This window comes from Orycteropus afer, unplaced genomic scaffold (assembly GCF_000298275.1).
Source record: "Orycteropus afer afer isolate SDZICR_OR568_19922 unplaced genomic scaffold, OryAfe1.0 scaffold00290, whole genome shotgun sequence".
In the NCBI taxonomy this organism is placed as follows: Eukaryota; Metazoa; Chordata; class Mammalia; order Tubulidentata; family Orycteropodidae; genus Orycteropus; species Orycteropus afer.
Window position 1 is genome coordinate 3,846,916 of NW_006921877.1, and position 18,866 is coordinate 3,865,781.

The 18,866-nt window shown below is 48.8% G+C and overlaps 2 protein-coding genes across 2 annotated transcripts; one reads left to right on the plus strand and one right to left on the minus strand.

Moving 5' to 3' along the window:
* The first annotated feature begins 4,378 nt into the window (after positions 1 to 4,378).
* On the plus strand, positions 4,379 to 13,374 carry SV2A (synaptic vesicle glycoprotein 2A). Its single transcript, XM_007950968.2, has 12 exons — positions 4,379 to 5,000; positions 6,282 to 6,462; positions 7,236 to 7,387; positions 7,479 to 7,612; positions 8,288 to 8,377; positions 8,620 to 8,730; positions 9,130 to 9,218; positions 9,887 to 10,051; positions 10,253 to 10,386; positions 11,380 to 11,586; positions 12,633 to 12,792; positions 13,191 to 13,374. The coding sequence occupies exons 1-12, from the start codon at positions 4,379 to 4,381 to the stop codon at positions 13,372 to 13,374; spliced, it is 2,229 nt and encodes a 742-aa protein (XP_007949159.1).
* Positions 13,375 to 16,778: 3,404 nt separating this feature from the next.
* Positions 16,779 to 17,192, minus strand: BOLA1 (bolA family member 1). Its single transcript, XM_007950969.1, has one exon. It carries the CDS (start codon positions 17,190 to 17,192, stop codon positions 16,779 to 16,781), a length of 414 nt encoding a protein of 137 aa, XP_007949160.1.
* Between the last annotated feature and the right edge of the window lie 1,674 nt (positions 17,193 to 18,866).

Genomic DNA, 18,866 nt, shown 5'->3' on the forward strand with positions numbered 1-18,866 from the left:
TGGTACCCGAAGCAGTCGCCGCTGCCGTCTCAGCCTCGCGGCCTGGACCCCCGCCCTCACCCGGGATTCCCTTACCCGGGGGACTCAGCCCAGGTGAGATCTCTCTCTCAGTTTCTCACCTCCAGCCCGCCCCTGGCAGAAGCATCCTTCCTTGCATTGCCTTGCAGCCATTTTATCCTCCGATGCTTTGCTTATGGGGAGGGTGACCGTCCCTGCTCTAGGAGTGAGGAGGTTGGTAGTGGTTTGGAAATGGATATTTATTTTAGCTGTTGTTGATACATATATATGCATATACAATTTTTTATTTTATTTTATTTTAAGGAAAGAAAAGGGAGGAAAGGTATTTTTCTCCACCTTAGTCAATTCCCCACTACTCTTCTCTGGGTAGGGGTTGTTAGGTAGGCTAGGGTTCCCTCAAAATCCAACTCCAACCCTTCCTCACCTTGGCGTTCCCTTCCACCCCCAACCCCCTCCTAGATGAATGATAAATGACCTTGGCTGAGCCCAGAGAATGGATGCTGCCTCAGTATGCTTGTTTGGACTTGAGGGGGGGTGAAGGAGGGGTAGGTGAAGGTGAGGGGGAAGAGGAATGAAGAGTGGTAATTCAGGGTGGCTAAAGATGGTAAGCCACTAGGGTTGGGGGCATGGAATGGGGGGCCGCTGGAGGCCCTTGCTAAGGGGGAGGGGGAGAGGGTCCAGTGATGATGGGCTCTTGTCTATCAAGAGGACCAAGGGGGGGAGGTGCTCAGGGAAGCTATTTAGTATATTCTAGGGGCTTTCCTCTTATACCAGAGCCAGGTGAGACTGCAAGGGGTCATCACAAATTCTGATGGGGCGGTCCCTAAGCTTGTGCGTGTGGAGGTCTCTCTGTCCCTGCCTCTTCCTATTCCTCTGTGTGCATTCTCAGCTGACACTTTGTTTTCCCCTCAACTGTGGATGCTCCCATTTTCCTAACCCTAGGGTAGGATGGGGAGCTCTGGTAGCATAGTGGCTAAGACACTTGCCTGCTAACCAGACGGCTGGCAGTTCAAACCCACCAGCCACTCCTCGGAAGGAAGGTTGGGCAATCCTACTTCCATAGTGATACTGCCTCGGAAACCCAAGGAGGGGTCGCTATGAGTTGGGGCGGACTCGACGGCACATAACAACAACAACAACAAGGGTAGGATGTGGGGACCTAGCACAGCCTTGGCAGCCCCGGGGCGGGGGGCTGAGGCTCTATCACTCAGCTATAATGTGGAGGGGCACTCTTACATTGCCTCCCGCATTCTGCCACCACTCTCTCCCCACCCAGAGGAGGTTTTGATAAGTGACTGCTTCTTAATGACCTTGTCACCTCTGGCTAGGGTGGACTGGAAATCAGGGTGGTTCCCAAAGTCAGGGCTTCAGTGGGGGTGGGGGTGGGGGGTGGGGGTAGGAATGCTTCTGAACCCTCCTGTTATCCAAGACTGGGTGAGTGGTCCTGAAGGGAAGTATTTGCTCAGGAGCCCCCACTTCTCTCGACCCTCTGCAGAATCTCTCCTGGGCACATTTTTCCGGTCAGGTGAAACCAGGCAGTCTTAAAGGGCCATGGAACCCTGAATCTTGTCTCCTTTAACCTCCACCTCTCCAAATCTTGTTTCTCTCCCACAGGCTTAGCCACCCTGTGCTGCTTTTGGGGCTAAAAATAGCACTACTTCCTCACCAGCTCAAGAAATTTGTCTTCTTTCTCTCCCTCCTGACCTCCTGGGCTTGTTGGCTCTGGGGAAGCTGGATTTTAAGTCATCATAACCTGCTCTGGGGGCCTTCTCTACCCTAGATGTACCTCTCAGGGGTAAATAGTGTTAATAGTCATAGGCCTTGGCTCCTGTTGAGTCCATCTGCCTCCCTTGGTTGGAGGCAGAAAGGAGAGGAAATCAAATTATTAGATACTGAGGGGATTCCACGCTTCCCTCATCTCAAGGGGGATGATTTGGGCCTGAATCATGAAGGAAAGAAGGTGACGTAGGGATTGCTTCTTCTGATGTGGTTCATTGCCCACATCTGTCCTGAGGGGGCGAGGCTTTGCTTGCTACTGTCTCTTTGAAACACACAGCACTACCTACTCTCTGCAGCCAGGGCTACTTTGTGTGTCTCTCTGTGTGTGTGACACATTTAATGAAGGCCCTGGATGGGTGGGAGCAGAAGGAAGCAGGATATTTTTAGGGGAGTGATCTCTGATCAGAAACTAATCCTGCTTCCTCTGCCTCTATATAGGAAGGGAGGTTCTCCTATGCTCCTCTCTGGAGAATGTCCTTTTTTAGGGGAGTCCCAAGGCCCCCTTCATTCTACACCAGCCTCCTACGCAATGCGGTTTTTGTGGACTCCTTTTCTTTGACTCCTGAAGGAGAAGCAGAAAGGATTAAGAGGGATTAAGAAGGGAGGCCCTGGAGGAATGAGGTGTGACTATAGACCTTAGACCCTCATGCTGGAAATATATGAGTTTGATCAGTCATTTCCATCCCCAATCCCACCAGTGAAAGGGGTCCCATGTATGATATCCTAAAGGAAGGTGACAGCAGTCATTTATCACTGTTTTCTTAGGTTTTGATCCACCTTCTTCTCCACTCTACTCAGGTTCCAGGCCTCCCTTTTTTGGGCATTCCCTTATTTGTCTGTAGAAAGAAAATGTGGGCCCAGCTGCTGTAATTATTTTAAACACAGGCAGAGAAGTCTTGAGACACTCTGTTTTGGAGTAGCACTGGGCAACAACATTCAAGTATGACCCCTTGCTGTGCCTTGCTGCTTCCTGCTTCCTTCACATCTTTCAATCTAATAGGAAGGAATGAAACTAATATGTATGAAACATCTGCAGTGAGATCAAATCCTCACACCAGCTCTGAGAAATAGGGATTATTATTCTCAAGTTATAAGGACACTGAGGCTTATGAAGGTGAAGTAACCTGTCCAAGATGCACTGAACCTGGCTTTCTCCTTGCTAGAGTACTTTTCTGCTGCTCATCCCAAAGGGCATGAAGACATAGCTTCTATTCTGGGGCCTTGTGAGGGAGTATAGGGCATCTCACTATATTAAACCAGTTGATTCTGACTCACAGCAACCCCCTTTGGGTTTCCAAGGTGGTAAATCTTTATGGAAGTAGATTGCTCCGTCTTCCTTCCATGGAGCAGCTGGTGGGTTTGAACTGCTAACCTTTTGTTTAGCAGTCAAATGCCTTAGGCACCTCACCACCAGAGCTCCTTTCTCACTATATTGTTGTTGTTGTTATGTGTTGTCGAGTTGGACCTGACTCATAGCGACCCCTCCTTGGGTTTCTGAGGCAGTATCACTACGGAAGTAGATTGCCCAACCTTCCTTCCGAGGAGTGGCTGGTGGGTTTGAACCATCAGCCTTCTGGTTAGCAGTCAACTGCCTTATGCTACCAGAGCTCCCTTCTCACTATATTACCATCATCATAAAGAGTAATAGTTAACATTAATTGAATATTTTTATTCACAAGGAGTTATGATAAGGAATGTGTATGCATTGTTTCATTTAATCCTTACTTTTCTCTTTTGAAATAAGAGGAAACTGAGGTGCAGATGGTCAGAAATATGCCCACAGTCATGAGCTAGTAAGTGCTAAAGCAAGAAGTCAAACCCAAATCTGCTTGGCTCTAGGAGCTGAGCCAAGGCTATGCTGGGAGCAAATCCTTTCTTGTAGGGCCTATAAATCTGATGAAATCCTATCTTCAGATGCCATCAGTGAACTGAAGGCAACAGGTGGAGGAGGTCTTAGTTGTCCTCCTACCTATTCTCCGCAAGGTCTACCCCCAGTAAGGATCTGACTAGAATAAGGAATTCTGGTTTCTCCTATTTCCTGTTTTGTTTTCTTCATGTTAGTAATAAGGGGTCTGAATTTGATGTGGGGTAGGGGGTCTGGAGAAGGGTTCTGAGTAGGGAGACCATGACTCCTAAGCAGCTCCCAATGGCCTGGTCTCTATATTGACTCTCACCACTTTAGGCTTCACAACTTCCTTTTTTCTCCCTTTTATTTTTTTCTAGGTCTCTAGAAGCTCCTGGAAAAGAAGTGGGCAGCCCTTCCTGAGTTACCCTGGCCCTTCAGCTTAGTCCCACCAACCTGGCTCCCTCTCCCTTTCCTATCCCCCACAACCCCTCTCCCTTCCCCACCCACTCAGCTGAACTGGGTGTAGGCCAAGGCTCCTCTCCCTCCTTCTTTCTCCTCTTAGCTGCTCACTGACCAGGTCCTATTTCCTTTTGTTCTGTGCACAAAGATACTCGAGCACACTTCCTCTGCATAGCTGTGGGGAAGGGTCCTCCTAACTCCACGAGTTTTTGAGAGAAAAGCTGAATAAGGAGCAAGGGTGGGGGAGATCTGGTGAAGTGCCCCCAAAGCCCCATCATGGAAGAGGGCTTCCGAGACCGGGCAGCTTTCATCCGTGGGGCCAAAGACATTGCCAAGGAAGTCAAGAAGCATGCAGCCAAGAAGGTGGTGAAGGGCCTGGACAGAGTCCAGGATGAATATTCCCGTAGATCCTACTCCCGCTTTGAAGAGGATGATGATGACGATGACTACCCTGCCCCTGCTGATGGCTATTACCGAGGGGAAGGGACCCAGGACGAGGAGGAAGGTGGTGCTTCCAGCGATGCCACTGAGGGCCATGATGAGGATGATGAGATCTACGAGGGGGAATATCAGGGTATCCCCCGGGCAGAGTCCGGGGGAAAAGGCGAGCGGATGGCAGATGGGGCACCCCTGGCTGGAGTGAGGGGGGGCCTGGGTGATGGGGAGGGTCCCCCTGGTGGCCGGGGGGAGGCACAGCTGCGGAAAGAGCGGGAAGAACTGGCCCAGCAGTACGAGGCCATTCTGCGGGAGTGTGGTCATGGCCGCTTCCAGTGGACGCTCTATTTCGTGCTTGGTCTGGCGCTGATGGCGGACGGTGTGGAGGTCTTCGTGGTGGGCTTCGTGCTGCCCAGTGCTGAAAAGGACATGTGCCTGTCTGACTCCAACAAGGGCATGCTGGGTGAGACACATTGGGGGCACTTTGGGCCTGTCTTGTCTCAAACTTTGGGCACACCCTTGCTCCTGAGAACTGCCCCTTTCCTCCTCACTGAGCTCCTTAGGACCCTGTTCCCAGGATGTCCCCAGAGGACTCAGAGTTCTCTCCAATATTATCCCCTCAAGTATACCTTCCTTTTAGGGCGGAGTCATAGTGAGGTTATGTGTGAATGGGGCCTGGGGAAGGCAGCTGGGCTGGGACTTGGAATGAATGAGTTAGTTCTCCAGAAGGTGGCCACAATGGGATGAACCACCATTTAACGTTTCTTTATAGCCATCCCTCTTATTATATTCCCTTCCCTTCATTTGGGGGAACAAGAAGTCAGTATGGGCTGAGAAGGGATCAGTTTTGGGTGAGGAAGCATTCTGGGTTTTCAGCTAGAGAAGCTGGATACACTTGTTCTCATTCCAGCCTTGAGAGTGACCAAGGGCCAAGGAGTAGTCTCTGATGGCCGTTTCTGAATGGAACCCTGAAGGAGGAAACTCCTAAACTCACTGAGAGAGGATCTGGGCTTTGCTCTGCCACCAAGTTGCTGTGGAATCTTGGACAGGTCCCTTTTCCCTGGAGTTTAGCTTGTTCATGGATAAGATGCAGAGTTAAGAGTAGATGATCAATTCCAACTGTGGTTTTATGAAGAAATTAAGAAATGGGAGACTAGAAGTAAGAAATTGAGGACCAGAGTATTGGGACCAGAAGGAGTAAAGGGTGTTTTTTGTGGGGAACTTACAGGTTCTGGGAAGACTGAAGGATTGGAGCCCTTTCCCCCAGAAATATAGAGTAACATCATGCTTCTTTGAAGGCATCAAGGAAGGGAGGATAGAGAGGATGCTGGGAGGGCCTGGGATCTGGGCAGATTTAGTCCTCAGTTCAGACAAGCTGTGTATGTGTGTGAGAGTGAGCGAGAGAGAGAGAAAGAGAGAGGAGAGAGAGAGGGCAGGAGGGAGAGAGAGAGAGAGAGAAAGAGAGAGAAGTAGTGAGACAAAGAGACTGAGAGAAAGAAGAGGGGTTTTGGGTTCTGGAGTTCTCTTGTATTTGCATCCCTGTCTTTGAATCCCTGGCCTGCAGAGATGGTCTTCCATCTTTGTTCATACCATCCAACCTCTCACTTACTCTCATCTCTGGATACTTAGCTTCTAGAAGTCCTTGATCCATTATGCTGCAGTTTTAGCTCATTGAATGCTCATCAGGTGGGAGCATTGAGATACTCTGCTCATATCCCTTCTGCCTTTGCTTTCCTCCTTCCAGGCCTCATCGTCTACCTGGGCATGATGGTGGGAGCCTTCCTCTGGGGGGGTCTGGCTGACCGGCTAGGTCGGAGACAGTGTCTACTCATCTCACTGTCAGTCAACAGCGTCTTCGCCTTTTTCTCATCTTTCGTCCAGGGTTATGGCACCTTCCTCTTCTGCCGCCTGCTTTCTGGTGTTGGGTGAGTGACCACCTCCTAAGCCCCTTGAGGGCAGGAGTGTGTTTTGGTCACTGATGTATCTCTAGGTGTACCAAATGTACCTTAAATATGTATGAGTTGAATGAATGAGTGAATTCCTTCCCCCCACCATCTTCAGCCCCACTTTCCCCTGTCCGCTGCCTGTCCTGAAGGTCCTTCCTGAGTTCCCCACTCCACCTTCTAGTTCCATTTCTGAGCCTGACTCCATAAAGAGCCCTAGTGGGTCTCAGCCTCACCCTCACCTGTTGTGGACCTGAAGTTATTCCCTTCCTAGTCTACATATTTCCCGCATTTGACAACAGACCTTCCTAGTACCCACATCTGCCAGAACTCTGAAGCCTTGCCCCTTACTTTTGTTCAGTCACCTGAATCCATTCCTACTCTGACTTCTCTCCAAGCTCCTTCTGGTCTGCTCCTAGTTACCCATCCTCAGATTCCTTTGCCCTTCTTTTTTTTCTCTGGGGATTTTTTTTTTTTTCCTCTTTTTCTATAATTATCTTTCTTCCCTTTCAACTCTTCAATATTTAATGTTTGTTCCTTTCTTTTCCCTGAAGCCTGCTGGCCTATTTCCCATAGTCCCAAGGATGGGTGCTTGATGAGTGATGGTGAGGGGAGGATCTTATAGGGCACTGTGTAAGAAGGAGCCTGTTTAAAAAGGTCTGGAAGATGGAAGGTGCTTGGGGATCCAAAGCACTGGGGCAGGGGATCAGGAATATGGCTGCTATCTAATGCTGAATTCTTCCAATGCCCTCCAGGATTGGAGGGTCCATCCCCATTGTCTTCTCCTATTTCTCGGAGTTTCTGGCGCAGGAGAAGCGTGGGGAGCACTTGAGCTGGCTCTGCATGTTTTGGATGATTGGTGGCGTGTACGCAGCTGCTATGGCCTGGGCCATCATCCCCCACTATGGTGAGCAGCCCCCAGGGAATCCACCCCAGACTCTCTCCCTCCTCTCCTGTGGTGGGCTCTCTGCCAATGGTTGTGACTCTGTCCCTGCCAGGGTGGAGTTTTCAGATGGGTTCCGCTTACCAGTTCCACAGCTGGAGGGTCTTTGTCCTCGTCTGCGCCTTTCCATCTGTGTTTGCCATTGGGGCTCTGACTACACAGCCTGAGAGCCCCCGCTTCTTCCTGGAGGTGAATGGGCCTGGGGCTGGGGCTGGGCTGAGGGAGGGTGGGTAGTAGGAACTCCTGTGTTCAAACAGTCACCAAGGGTTTGGTTTGATCTTGTGTGGCAGCCCTCCTTTCTTACAGCATCCTTACTCTAGGGGACTTTATTCTGCTTCCTTTGTCTTGGATTTTATCTCCAGAGAGAAATATGGGTGGAGAAAACAGGGGATCTGCTCAACTGTGGTGGCTTAAGATTTTGCAGGCAGGGGCCCTGGTCCAGGCCCTGACTTTACAGCTCAAGAGAAATCCCCATCCCCAGCTCCTTCCCCCTCCAACTCTGCATTGCCCAACAGAACTAGGATATGGCCCCTGGCCCTCTGCATACTTGCCTATCATTTCCCTTGTCTTCGGCTTTCTCTTTCCATTGCACTAGAGGATCCCTAGGACCTGTGCTTGTATTTGTCCTGTGGACCCAACCCTACTCTTCCCCAAGTCTTATTATATCTTGCTATACCCCAGCTTGGGGCTCTCTCAGGGTGTTAGATGAATGTGCCTATAGGTTAGAGGTTAGTGGTAGGGTCGGGGGTGAGTGGCGGCTTTATTGTGTCTGATCCCAGAGGTCATGTTGGAAGGAGGGAATGTCTGTAACCCTGGGTCAGGGAGGGGCTGACCTGGATATGGGCATTGTGTTTGTGGCTCTAGAACGGGAAGCATGATGAGGCCTGGATGGTGCTGAAGCAAGTTCATGACACCAACATGCGAGCCAAGGGGCATCCTGAGCGAGTGTTCTCAGTAAGCCAGAGCCCTCCTCACTCATACCTCCAAGCTCCTGAAGCCCCAACCTATACCTGTCCTCTCTCTAGATACCCCCTATCTTACTAGACATCTCAGACCACATTCTATCTCAGTGAGACTTCTTGAGGTATCATATCCACACCTGCCTCCTGTTTTGCTACTGCATGAAAACTGAGGTGCATGGAAGGGGTTGGAAAATACAGACTATGTGACTGCTGGGCTTGTTCTCTTGACTCTAGGTAACCCACATTAAGACAATTCATCAGGAAGATGAGTTGATTGAGATACAATCAGACACAGGGACTTGGTACCAGCGCTGGGGAGTCCGGGCCTTGAGTCTGGGAGGACAGGTAATGAGGGATTAGATGATGGAGAGAAAGTAGTGAGAGAAGGGAAAAGGGAGTGGGAGAGTTGAAGAGGAGGGTGGAGTTTGAGCCTAGAGGAGTGATGCGTAAACTGAAGGAAGGTGGTAAACCAAAAGAACCAAACTCACTGCCATTGAGTCGGATCTGACTCAACGACCCCTTCTTGGGTTTCCGAGGCAATATAACTACGGAAGTAGATTGCCCAAACTTCCTTCCAAGGAGTGGCTGGTGCGTTTGAACTGGCAGCCTTCTGGTTAGCAGTCAAATGCCTTAGGCACTATGCCACCACAGCTCCCGAAGGAAGGTGGTAAGGCAACAAAAAGGGGATCTGTGGGTGCTACAAAGAAACACAGTCACAGTCTAACTTTATTCTGTCCCGTCTAGGTTTGGGGGAATTTCCTGTCCTGTTTTGGTCCAGAATACCGACGCATCACCCTGATGATGATGGGTGTCTGGTTCACCATGTCATTCAGGTAAGCGATTGGTAGGATTGGTGGTATCAGATGGTTTGAGGATTGGGAAAGAGGTGGAGAAAATGGAAATTAAAAGGAAGAATAACAAGGGGAGGTGTATTCATATCACCTCTGATCCTCCTTCCCACCCCTCCACTTCATTCATTTATTCAATCAACTTATACACTGACCAGTATTGAGTATCTATTCTGTGCCAGGGACTGTGGTGAGGTGAAAAAGATGTGATCTCAGTCCTCAGAGAGTTTACATTTTGGTCAGGAAGCCAGATAAAACTAGCTGTAGAGAAGTGTGATGAGTGGCACAAAGGGGGGAATACGAAGTACTATGGGAGCATATGGAAGGGGTCTTCCCATTCTAGATTTGAGGGTGGGCATCTAAGTTCATCTAAGGATGAATGGCAGTTAGATAGGCTAAAGGTAGAGTGAGGGAAGAATGTTTCAGACAGAGGGAAAACCAAATACCTGAGAGATAAGCAAGAGTATGGTGGGTAGGTAAGAAAAATCCAAAGTTCACCAGAACTACAGCAATTGATGAAGGGAGGAGTGGTTAGAGATGAGTCTGGAGGAGCAAGGTCATGATTGGGCTGACTTCTCCATTTCCCTTTCACCTTGGACTGCCTGGTTGTAATCTCTGAACGCTGTCTGATTCCATCGCCCTTGACTCTTTAGCTACTATGGCCTGACCGTCTGGTTTCCTGACATGATCCGCCATCTCCAGGCAGTGGATTATGCAGCCCGCACCAAAGTGTTCCCTGGGGAGCGTGTCGAGCATGTGACTTTTAACTTCACCCTGGAGAATCAGATCCACCGAGGGGGGCAGTACTTCAATGACAAGTATGTGGGGACTTTTAAACTCCACTCTTCTCATCCCTTCTGCTCCTTGCCCTGTATGAGTTTGGGGGTTCAAGACAAGGCTCTTTGGGGAAGATACCTGTGCCTTCTCCTCAGTCTCACAGTTCACTCCACTAAGGGAATGAGTCTTAGAGGAGGGGATGAGGATGAGGGGAAGTATCTCTCATCATCCTGGTCTTACAGGTTCATCGGGCTGCGTCTGAAGTCAGTGTCCTTTGAGGACTCCCTGTTTGAGGAGTGTTATTTTGAGGATGTCACATCCAGCAACACATTTTTCCGGAACTGTACATTCATCAACACCGTGTTCTATAACACTGGTAAGATGGAGTGGCTGGTGGGTATCAGGTGGAAGGGTTGGGTGGACCTTGAGGAGGGTGAGAAGGATCATCCTCATTTACTAGCTCAGGGTTCTCAACCTGACGTCTCTGGACCCCTGGGGGAAGGTGACATAGGGGCCTATTTGCTACCAATTTTTTGAAAATCTCATAGAAATTGAATGTTTTCCTGTGATAGACTATCTGACAGAAACATCAAGTTTTTTTGCCTTTGGCTGGAATCATAGCAACTCAGTATGGTAATATTAATGAACTTTTGAAGAGGACAGCAATCTTCAAAATGGCATCCTGGGGTGGGGTGGGGAAATAAACAATAAAAGGGATATTTGGTGGGGAGAGGATTGGGAGTCACTGCATGAATCCATTTAACAGTGACTCTCAAACTATATGCATATGAAGTGCTGGTAATGTGAGTTATATTGAGGTTTCTCACCTCTAACCAGAAGGCTGGTGGTTCAAACCCACCAGCCACTCCTCGGAAGGAAGGTTGGGCAATCTACCTCTGTAGTGATACTGCCTCGGAAACCCAAGAAAGGGTCGCTATGAGTTGGGCCGACTCGATGGCACATAACAACAACAACAATACCACCACCTCTAAATAGAGTACGAGGTGAGGTTTTCCCACTTTGCAGGAAAAAGAGAATGGATAGGACTTTTAAAATTCTTTTAAATATTTTTTTCACAAATGTTTCCTAAACCCATGGCACTTACTACTACCAGTAATCTGCTAGGGTGGACAAAAGGAATGAGTAAGAAGCAGTACTTAGAAATAGCCAGTTATGAACTGTGGTCATTTTCTACTGTAAAGATTCCTAGTTCCAATGGTGATATTTGATGTTTTGCATGACTGCCCTGAATGATTTTAAGAGCCCCCGCCACTGCACCCCACAAAGTCAGAGCCCTGAGCCATAGTCCGTAGCTGCCTTCCTCTCTCCTTTGCTATGATTACCTGCCTGTCTTGGCCTTTGCCCCCAGACCTGTTTGAGTACAAGTTTGTGAACAGCCGTTTGGTGAACAGCACATTCCTGCACAACAAGGAGGGCTGCCCACTAGATGTAACAGGGACTGGTGAAGGGGCCTACATGGTGTACTTCGTCAGCTTCTTGGGGACCCTGGCTGTACTTCCTGGGAATATCGTTTCTGCCCTGCTCATGGACAAGATCGGCAGACTCCGCATGCTCGGTACGGGGTGGGGAGAGTCTGGGTAGTGGTGGGACAGAACTGATTGGGGATCTGAGAGTGGGAAAAGGCTGTCAGCAGGCTTCTCCTTGGGCTGTAGAAGAACTTGGCTGGAGAAGGCTCTCTCTCTCTCATATTTCTGCTCAGGGGGTAGCTATAGGAGGGGACAGGGCCTGGCACGGAATCTACTTTGTAGGATAGGCACAATAGCAAGTGGTTAAGGGCACAGGCTTTGATGTCTTGGGTTTTGATTCTCAGCTCCACCACTTACCAGCTGACCTTGGGCAAATTATTTAAACTCTGTGAGCCTCAGTTTTTCATCTGCAAAATGGGGATGATAACAGTTCCTGCCTTACAGGGTTGGTAAGGAGCTCTGCTGGTATAGTGGTTAAAACGTTCAGCTGCTAACCAAAATTTTGGTGACAGTTCGAGCCCACCAGCTGCTCCATAAGATGAAGCAGTTTGCTTCTGTAAAGATTTACAGCCTTTATAGCCTTCAAAACCCTATGGGACAGTTCTACTCTGTCCTGTGGGATCATTGTGAGTCAGAATTGACTCGATTGCAATGGATTTGGTTTTTGGTATAGGGTTGGTACATTAAATAAATGTATATAAAATATTAAGTTGCTTGGCCCACAGCTGGCATTGAATAAATTGTTGTTAATAGATGTTATTAGCAGCTCTGGTGGCTCAGTGGTTAAAACGTTTGACTGCTAAACAAAAGGTTGGCTCTTCACATCCACTAGCCACTCTACCAGAGAAAGATGAGGCAGTCTGCTCCATAAAGATTATAGCTTTGGAAACTCCATTCTACTGGGTTACTGAGTCGTAATCAACTAAATGGCAGTGAGTGTTTTTGGGTTTTATGGATGTTATTAATAAAAATATAAGGGAGGCTGAAGCTGAGTGAAAAGTTTTCCTTTTGAGTGTCTTGGGAAAGATAGAGTATCATCCTGGGCTGCCTCAAAACTAGCTGATGGGACCAGGTGGGTAGTGGATGGGCTTCATTGTGGCCAGGCTCACGCGGCTCCCTCCTCTCCTGGCTCCAGCTGGCTCCAGCGTGATGTCCTGCGTCTCCTGCTTCTTCCTATCTTTTGGGAACAGCGAGTCAGCCATGATTGCTCTGCTCTGCCTTTTTGGGGGGGTCAGCATTGCATCCTGGAACGCGCTGGACGTATTGACTGTCGAACTCTACCCCTCAGACAAGAGGTAGCTGGAGTGAGGTGGGGCAGGGCAGCAGGTTTAGGGCCTAGAGGGCAGGGGAGTAGAGGGGTCAGGAAGGGGATCTGAATGGAAAAAGCATCCTTAGGGGGTAAGGGGGTACATACTGCCATTGAATTTCCTTTCTAAAAGCTGGTAGCTTTTGTATCTACTCCTTGAAGTCTTAACAATTAACCTCATTCTTTGGTCTCTTCCCCACCCCCCAATTTACTTATACTCCCTGGCACACCTCTCTCTCATCTCTCCATCCTTACCTCTTGAACACTGCTACCATCTCACCTTCACTTTCCCGCCCATTCACCCTTCCCCCCACAAACTCTCCCTTGCCTCTTCCTGTGCCCCTTTGGCTCTGACCTCCCGTGCTGTGCTGGGGCACTCCTGAGCAGGACCACAGCCTTTGGCTTCCTGAATGCCCTGTGCAAGCTGGCCGCTGTGCTGGGGATCAGCATCTTCACATCCTTTGTGGGAATCACCAAGGCTGCCCCCATCCTCTTCGCCTCAGCTGCTCTTGCCCTCGGCAGTTCTCTGGCCCTGAAGCTGCCTGAGACCCGGGGGCAGGTGCTGCAGTGAGGGGGTCTCTTGGGCTTCAGGAGTGGCAGGCACACTGTGAGACCAACAGCTCCTCCTTCCCCCTCCCTGCCTGGCCATCCCAGCCCCCAGAGACCTCCCCATCCTCCCCATCTCTGTTTGGTGTCTTAGCTGTGTGTGTGTGTGTATGTGTGTGTGCATGTGTGTGACCCCCGTGGGCAGGGACTACAGGGAAGGCTCCTTCATCCCAGTTTTGGGATGAAACTCTACTTCCCACCCTTGACTTTGCACAAGAGAAGGCTTAGCCCCACCCTTCTCCCCAGTGTTAGTGAGGGGCTTCCGAAAGGCTTCCTGCCTTCCCCCTCATTTCCTCTGCCTAGGCCCTGGGCATCACACAACAGGCCCTGGAGAAACCATGGGGCGTGTGGTTATGCTGGGGGCTGGGGCTTGGGTGCAGACCCTGGACCAATAGAACTTTGGAAGGGCCTTGGGTGGCCTCTCCCACCTCCCATTGGATGCTGGGGGAGTAGCAATAAACTTCAGCCCCCTGGCCTCCACGTCCCTCAATTTAGGCTACAAATATGAAGCTTAAATTTTATGAAGTTAACTTACTGATTCTTATTTATTTATATGTTAAGTTCTGAGGCAGCTTGGCAGGACTGTGTGTGTGTGTGTGAATGCGTGTGGACACTTATGTATGAATGTGTATGTGTGTATGTGGGGAGGGGCTATCACTATGTTGTCCTAAAACATAAGCCAAGGGTAATTTCAACAGACACACACACAACTCTGCCTCCCATAGTACCTCCCCTAATCTTGTTTCTGTGTTTGGTCTCAGGGGTGGCGGGGGACAAGCCCTAGGCCAGTTTGGATAATAGTCCCACAGTGTAGGGAGATCTGAGGGCACTGGACAAGGTCTAACTCTTCCCCTCTTCCCAAGAAGCACAGGCCTCCTCTGCAGTGAGAGGCTTCACCCACTACAGCACAGGGAGGGACAGCACAGCTGCCCTCTCACCCCCTACCTGGTCCTTCACAGGCAGGGGAGTGGGGGAGGAAAAGAAACCAGGCATTAAGGTCAAACCAGCAGATCAAAAAGCACAAGGAGCTGGGGCAGGGGCAGGAAGCAGGGGCCCTCTCAGCAACTCCTCTAAAAGTGGGGAGAGGTTGGGCAGTAAGTGAGGTACCCCTACTGCAGGGACCAGAAGCCTCAGTTTCCCTATCTCCTCCTTCCACACAATAGCCCCTGTAGGTTAAGCTGCCCGTGTTCGACTCTACTGTGTGGCTGCTTTCTCTGGTGCCCCTTCACTGTAGCTGTGACATGTTGTAGTTTTTAGCTGTTTGTAAAATGTTTAAAAAAAAAAAAAAGTTAAAGGGAAAAAAAGCAAAATCAACAACAAAAGGAAAATCCAAATTCACCCTCCTCATGCTGCGTCTGGTGCCCCACCCTAGGGTTACTCTCCCCATTTTGTAACACTGACCCAGGTGGTGACTGTTTAACTCTTTGGTGTCTGTGCTCAAAGGACTGCCTTCTTCTCCAGTGCCCAGTGTACGAGTGTGCCCTCTTCCTTCCCCCTTCACTCGCTGGACGCAGCCCTCTCCCTTGCACCCCTGAGAGGGACCCATCCTTTTCCTTGCTCTCCTGGGGAATCCTGAACCCAACTCTGTTGATGTGAAAAATGAAATGAAAAATGATGAAAAATAAAAAGGAAATAAATCCTTAAAACCCCAAATGGCTGTGTCTGCTTCTTTGCCTCTCCACTCAGATCCAACTCTGTTCTGCTTCCTGACAGTCCTGATAGGGGGCGCTAGTGAGATGGAAACCACCTCCCTCTCCAAACTGAAGGCCAGAATAACACAATATTTACTTCCTAAATTGGCCTCTCTACCTGACCTTTCCACTTCTACAGATGGAAGGCCCTCTAAATCTTCCAGATCCCAAAACTTGGGGTAATTTTTTCTCAAGCCTCTGACATGCCTTTTACATATGTAGCTTCCAGACCCAATGCTTGATTGATGGAATCAGGATTCTTTGCTATCTTCTGATATCTTTATGGTGCCTCTCAAATCAATTTCTCCTTTCCATTCCCACAGCTGACTCCAAAGTCAGAGCTCTACCCTTTCACTCTTGGTTGATCTCTGTGTCTCCAGTTTCTCCTACGCCAATCTACCTACACATTGCTGCCAGATCAGTCTGGCCCAAAATGTTCTTTGGCATCCCCTTCCTCAAAAATCTTCAATGATTCCCTACTGCCCATGCAGATGCAGTCTAGACTCTAGCTTGAAATGGTCAAAATGTGCGTTAAGCATTTTTCTCTAGTATCTAAATTCTATTTCTACAAACAGATCATCAGAAAATTGCTTATTTTTACTTTACTTGAACTCCCCTCAGAAACAGAATTTCATCTGGAAGCCTAAGAGAAAGGGTTACATAGAGGTTTTTCTATTTTTTGTAAACATATTCTAGGTTCTTATCCTCTTCTTACTGCTTTAGTGGTTTTAAAAATACACATATATATGAACACACGTATATATATTATTTTTTGTGTCATCATGTGCAAAAGAATGAAAACTGTTCAGTCCTGCGCCATCCTCACAATTGTTGCTGTTTGAACCCATTCAGTGCTGCAGCCGCTGTGCAAATATGTCTGCACACAAATGCAAATCCTTTTTGGAAATGGACAGTCTGTTAAAAAGCCTAACATCCCCCCTCCCAGTATGGAATTCAAAGGTGCCTATAACCCCTGCTTTGTCCAATAACTCACTGCCCTGTTCAGCTCCTATGCCTTTGATAAGACTCTTCCTCCTCCCTGTAACATCCTTTCCTCTTTCTGGTTTAGTTCTGTGTTTTCCTTTAAAGATCCAACTCAAGTCACTTCCACCAGGAAGCCCTCCCTACCTAGTCTATAGGGATTTTTGTTCTCCCAGGAACATTGATTCAACAACCCATTAATGACCTGGCAATGTACTTCATACATGTACAGGTCGGTTTCCAACTCATTAGGCCTACTGCTATCCCTTGTTGTTGTTGTTGTTATGTGCCGTCGAGTTGGCCCCGACTCATAGCGACCCCTCCTTGGGTTTCCGAGGCAGTGATTGCCCAACCTTCCTTCCGAGGAGTGGCTGGTGGGTTTGAACCGCCAGCCTTCTGGTTAGCAGTCAAGTGCTTTAGCCACTATGCTACCAGAGCTCCCACTTAAACATTTAACAATTGGGCAGACTTTTGAGAGCACTTCAGAACAAGAGCAGTAGTGAGTGATTCTGCCGTTTCCGAGTTAGCTTTGGCCTGAAATTAGCTGCTCTCTCTGGAAAATATGTATGCGCCAGTAGAATGGGGCTGAGGGATCTTCACCCCTTACAAACCTCAGACCATATTTGAGGGAAAAAAGCCCCAGTAGTTTATTCTCACCCAGCCCATTCAGATCCTGATCCTCCCTCTCCTTTGGGACTTAGGGGGTTCCTCGAGTTTTCTTGCTTCCACCCATGCAGGGAGGGCTCATGTCCAGTTGAGGGTTCTCCCTCCACTGAGCCGGGGTCCGCGCCTGGATAGCCAGTGCGTGCACCGGCCCTGCCAGCTCCTCCGACAGCGCTTCGTGGACCAGCCGGTGCCGCTGCAAAGGGCTCAGTCCCTCGAAGCGAGAGCTCACTACAGCTACACGGAAATGCGTCTCGCTGCCTGGTGGGACCGCGTGGCCTCGACTCTCGTTGCGCAGCTCCAGTACCTCAGGGCTCAACGCCTGCTCCAACTTTGCGCGAATGGCAGCTTCCACCGGACCGACAGTCCCCGCTCCCGCGCTGCTCCGGGACAGACAGACGCGGCCGGCCATGGAGACCACACGCCCGGCCAGTCGTCCACTCAGCATCGGCTACGGTAGAGACGGGACACGGGAGAAATAAGTGTAAGTGTCTCTCTTGTCTGGTCAAAGCCCAGTCTCACCAACTCTCTTCCATACCCACGGCCTGCAGGACCGACGTCCACACCACACCCCTTTCCTGCTCTTCTTTGTGTTAAGTACGGGAATTTGGCCTCAGGCGTAGGCACTGCAGGGGCGATTTGAGGGAGGTCCGCGCTTAAGGCGCATCCTTCACTAAAGGGATTTGCAGGGTATGGGCTGGACGCTGCAAGAGTAAGACGTGTATCTGCGGTCTTTTGGCTGGGCTGGTGCCCCTGAGGCACCTCCGAACCCCAAGTCAGGCCCTTTCTACCTGCAGCTTAGCCTCCGCTACAGCAGTTCCTACTCAGACCCGGGACCCAGGGCGTCCTTAGGTAAAATGTAGGCCTCGCGTCCCGAGGCACGCTGGGAAATGAAGTCCTTTTTAACCGATGGTGGCAGCGGCAGTCGTCACGTGGTGCCCCGAGATTTCATGGGAATTGTAGTCCCTCCCGACTAGTGAGGTTGCCAAGAGATTCGAATTTCAGGGGATGCAAAGAAAAGGATTCCTGGGCAATTGAGGTTGGGATTGTTTGATCCATTTTATTACCAAAGGATGATGCAGATCATCTAGCCGTTCAGGTACGTTATTTTACATATAAGAAAATGTAAGTCTGTTCCATTCTCTGAATACGTTAGTTATGGCGTGCCTGACCAACAGCTGGGGAATAGAATGGATAAAGGAGCTCTGGTGGTGTGTTCAAACCCACCAGCCACTGTGGCTATTTAGCAATTAAAATTTTCCAAGATTTCTCTAGCTATTTATTAAGCATGTATGATGTGCCAGTCACTGAGGATACATGTGAGAAGACAGATAACAACTTTTTTTCTTTAGGAACTTAAATTCTAATTGGAGTGAAGAATAGATTAAACATATAAATAAACAAGATAATTTCGGATAGTGATAAGTACTGTGAAGAAAATAAAAGATGGTAATATAGTCGGGGATGGCTGGAGGCTGTGGTTGGAGAAGGCCTCCCTGGAAGGTGACATTTAAAAAGAGATTGGAATGACAAGAGGGAACTAACCCTGCAGAGATCTGGAGGAAGACAGATCTAGGCAGACTGAATGGTTTTCACGGAATTCTAGATGTGTGATGTCAGGTACAGTGTTGGTATACTTAGGTGCTCAGTAAAATGTGATATAGATGGACGAGTGAATTAATGTATAAATGGAGAGGGCTGACATCATCATTAGTCCTTTTGTAAAAATAAAAGCTTTTCAAGTTGCAAACTCTACAGCATAAGCTTACTGTCTTTGTTTCTAACAAAAACATAGTCACAATAATATCTGCTATTTAGTGAAGATGTGTCATGGCCAGATTAAGCCATTTGAGGTTTCAGGCACCAGGAGATTATGGTGGCCACTTTATGTGTAATGAAACAAAACAAACAATAATAAAAACTAATCTATAACATGAAGACTGGGAGACCCAACAAAATAGTGATTTTTTTTTTTTTCCTATGGTGATGACTTCAATCTTTTTTCATGGAAAAAAAATTTATTTAGGTATAATATACATATAGGAACCTACATAAATCTTAAGTGTACAGCTTAATTTTATATATAAATACACCCATATCAAGATATAGAAAATTCCCAGCA

What these genes read in the sequence shown, in the direction of transcription:
- SV2A (XM_007950968.2), top strand. Translation starts at nt 4,379, where the DNA reads ATGGAAGAGGGCTTCCGAGACCGGGCAGCTTTCATCCGTGGGGCCAAA. An exon ending in CGCCTGCTTTCTGGTGTTGG is followed by an intron (nt 6,463 to 7,235) that starts GTGAGTGACCAC and finishes AATGCCCTCCAG; the next exon opens with GATTGGAGGGTCCATCCCCA. An exon ending in TGGTTCACCATGTCATTCAG is followed by an intron (nt 9,219 to 9,886) that starts GTAAGCGATTGG and finishes TTGACTCTTTAG; the next exon opens with CTACTATGGCCTGACCGTCT.
- BOLA1 (XM_007950969.1), bottom strand. Translation starts at nt 17,192, where the DNA reads ATGCTGAGTGGACGACTGGCCGGGCGTGTGGTCTCCATGGCCGGCCGC.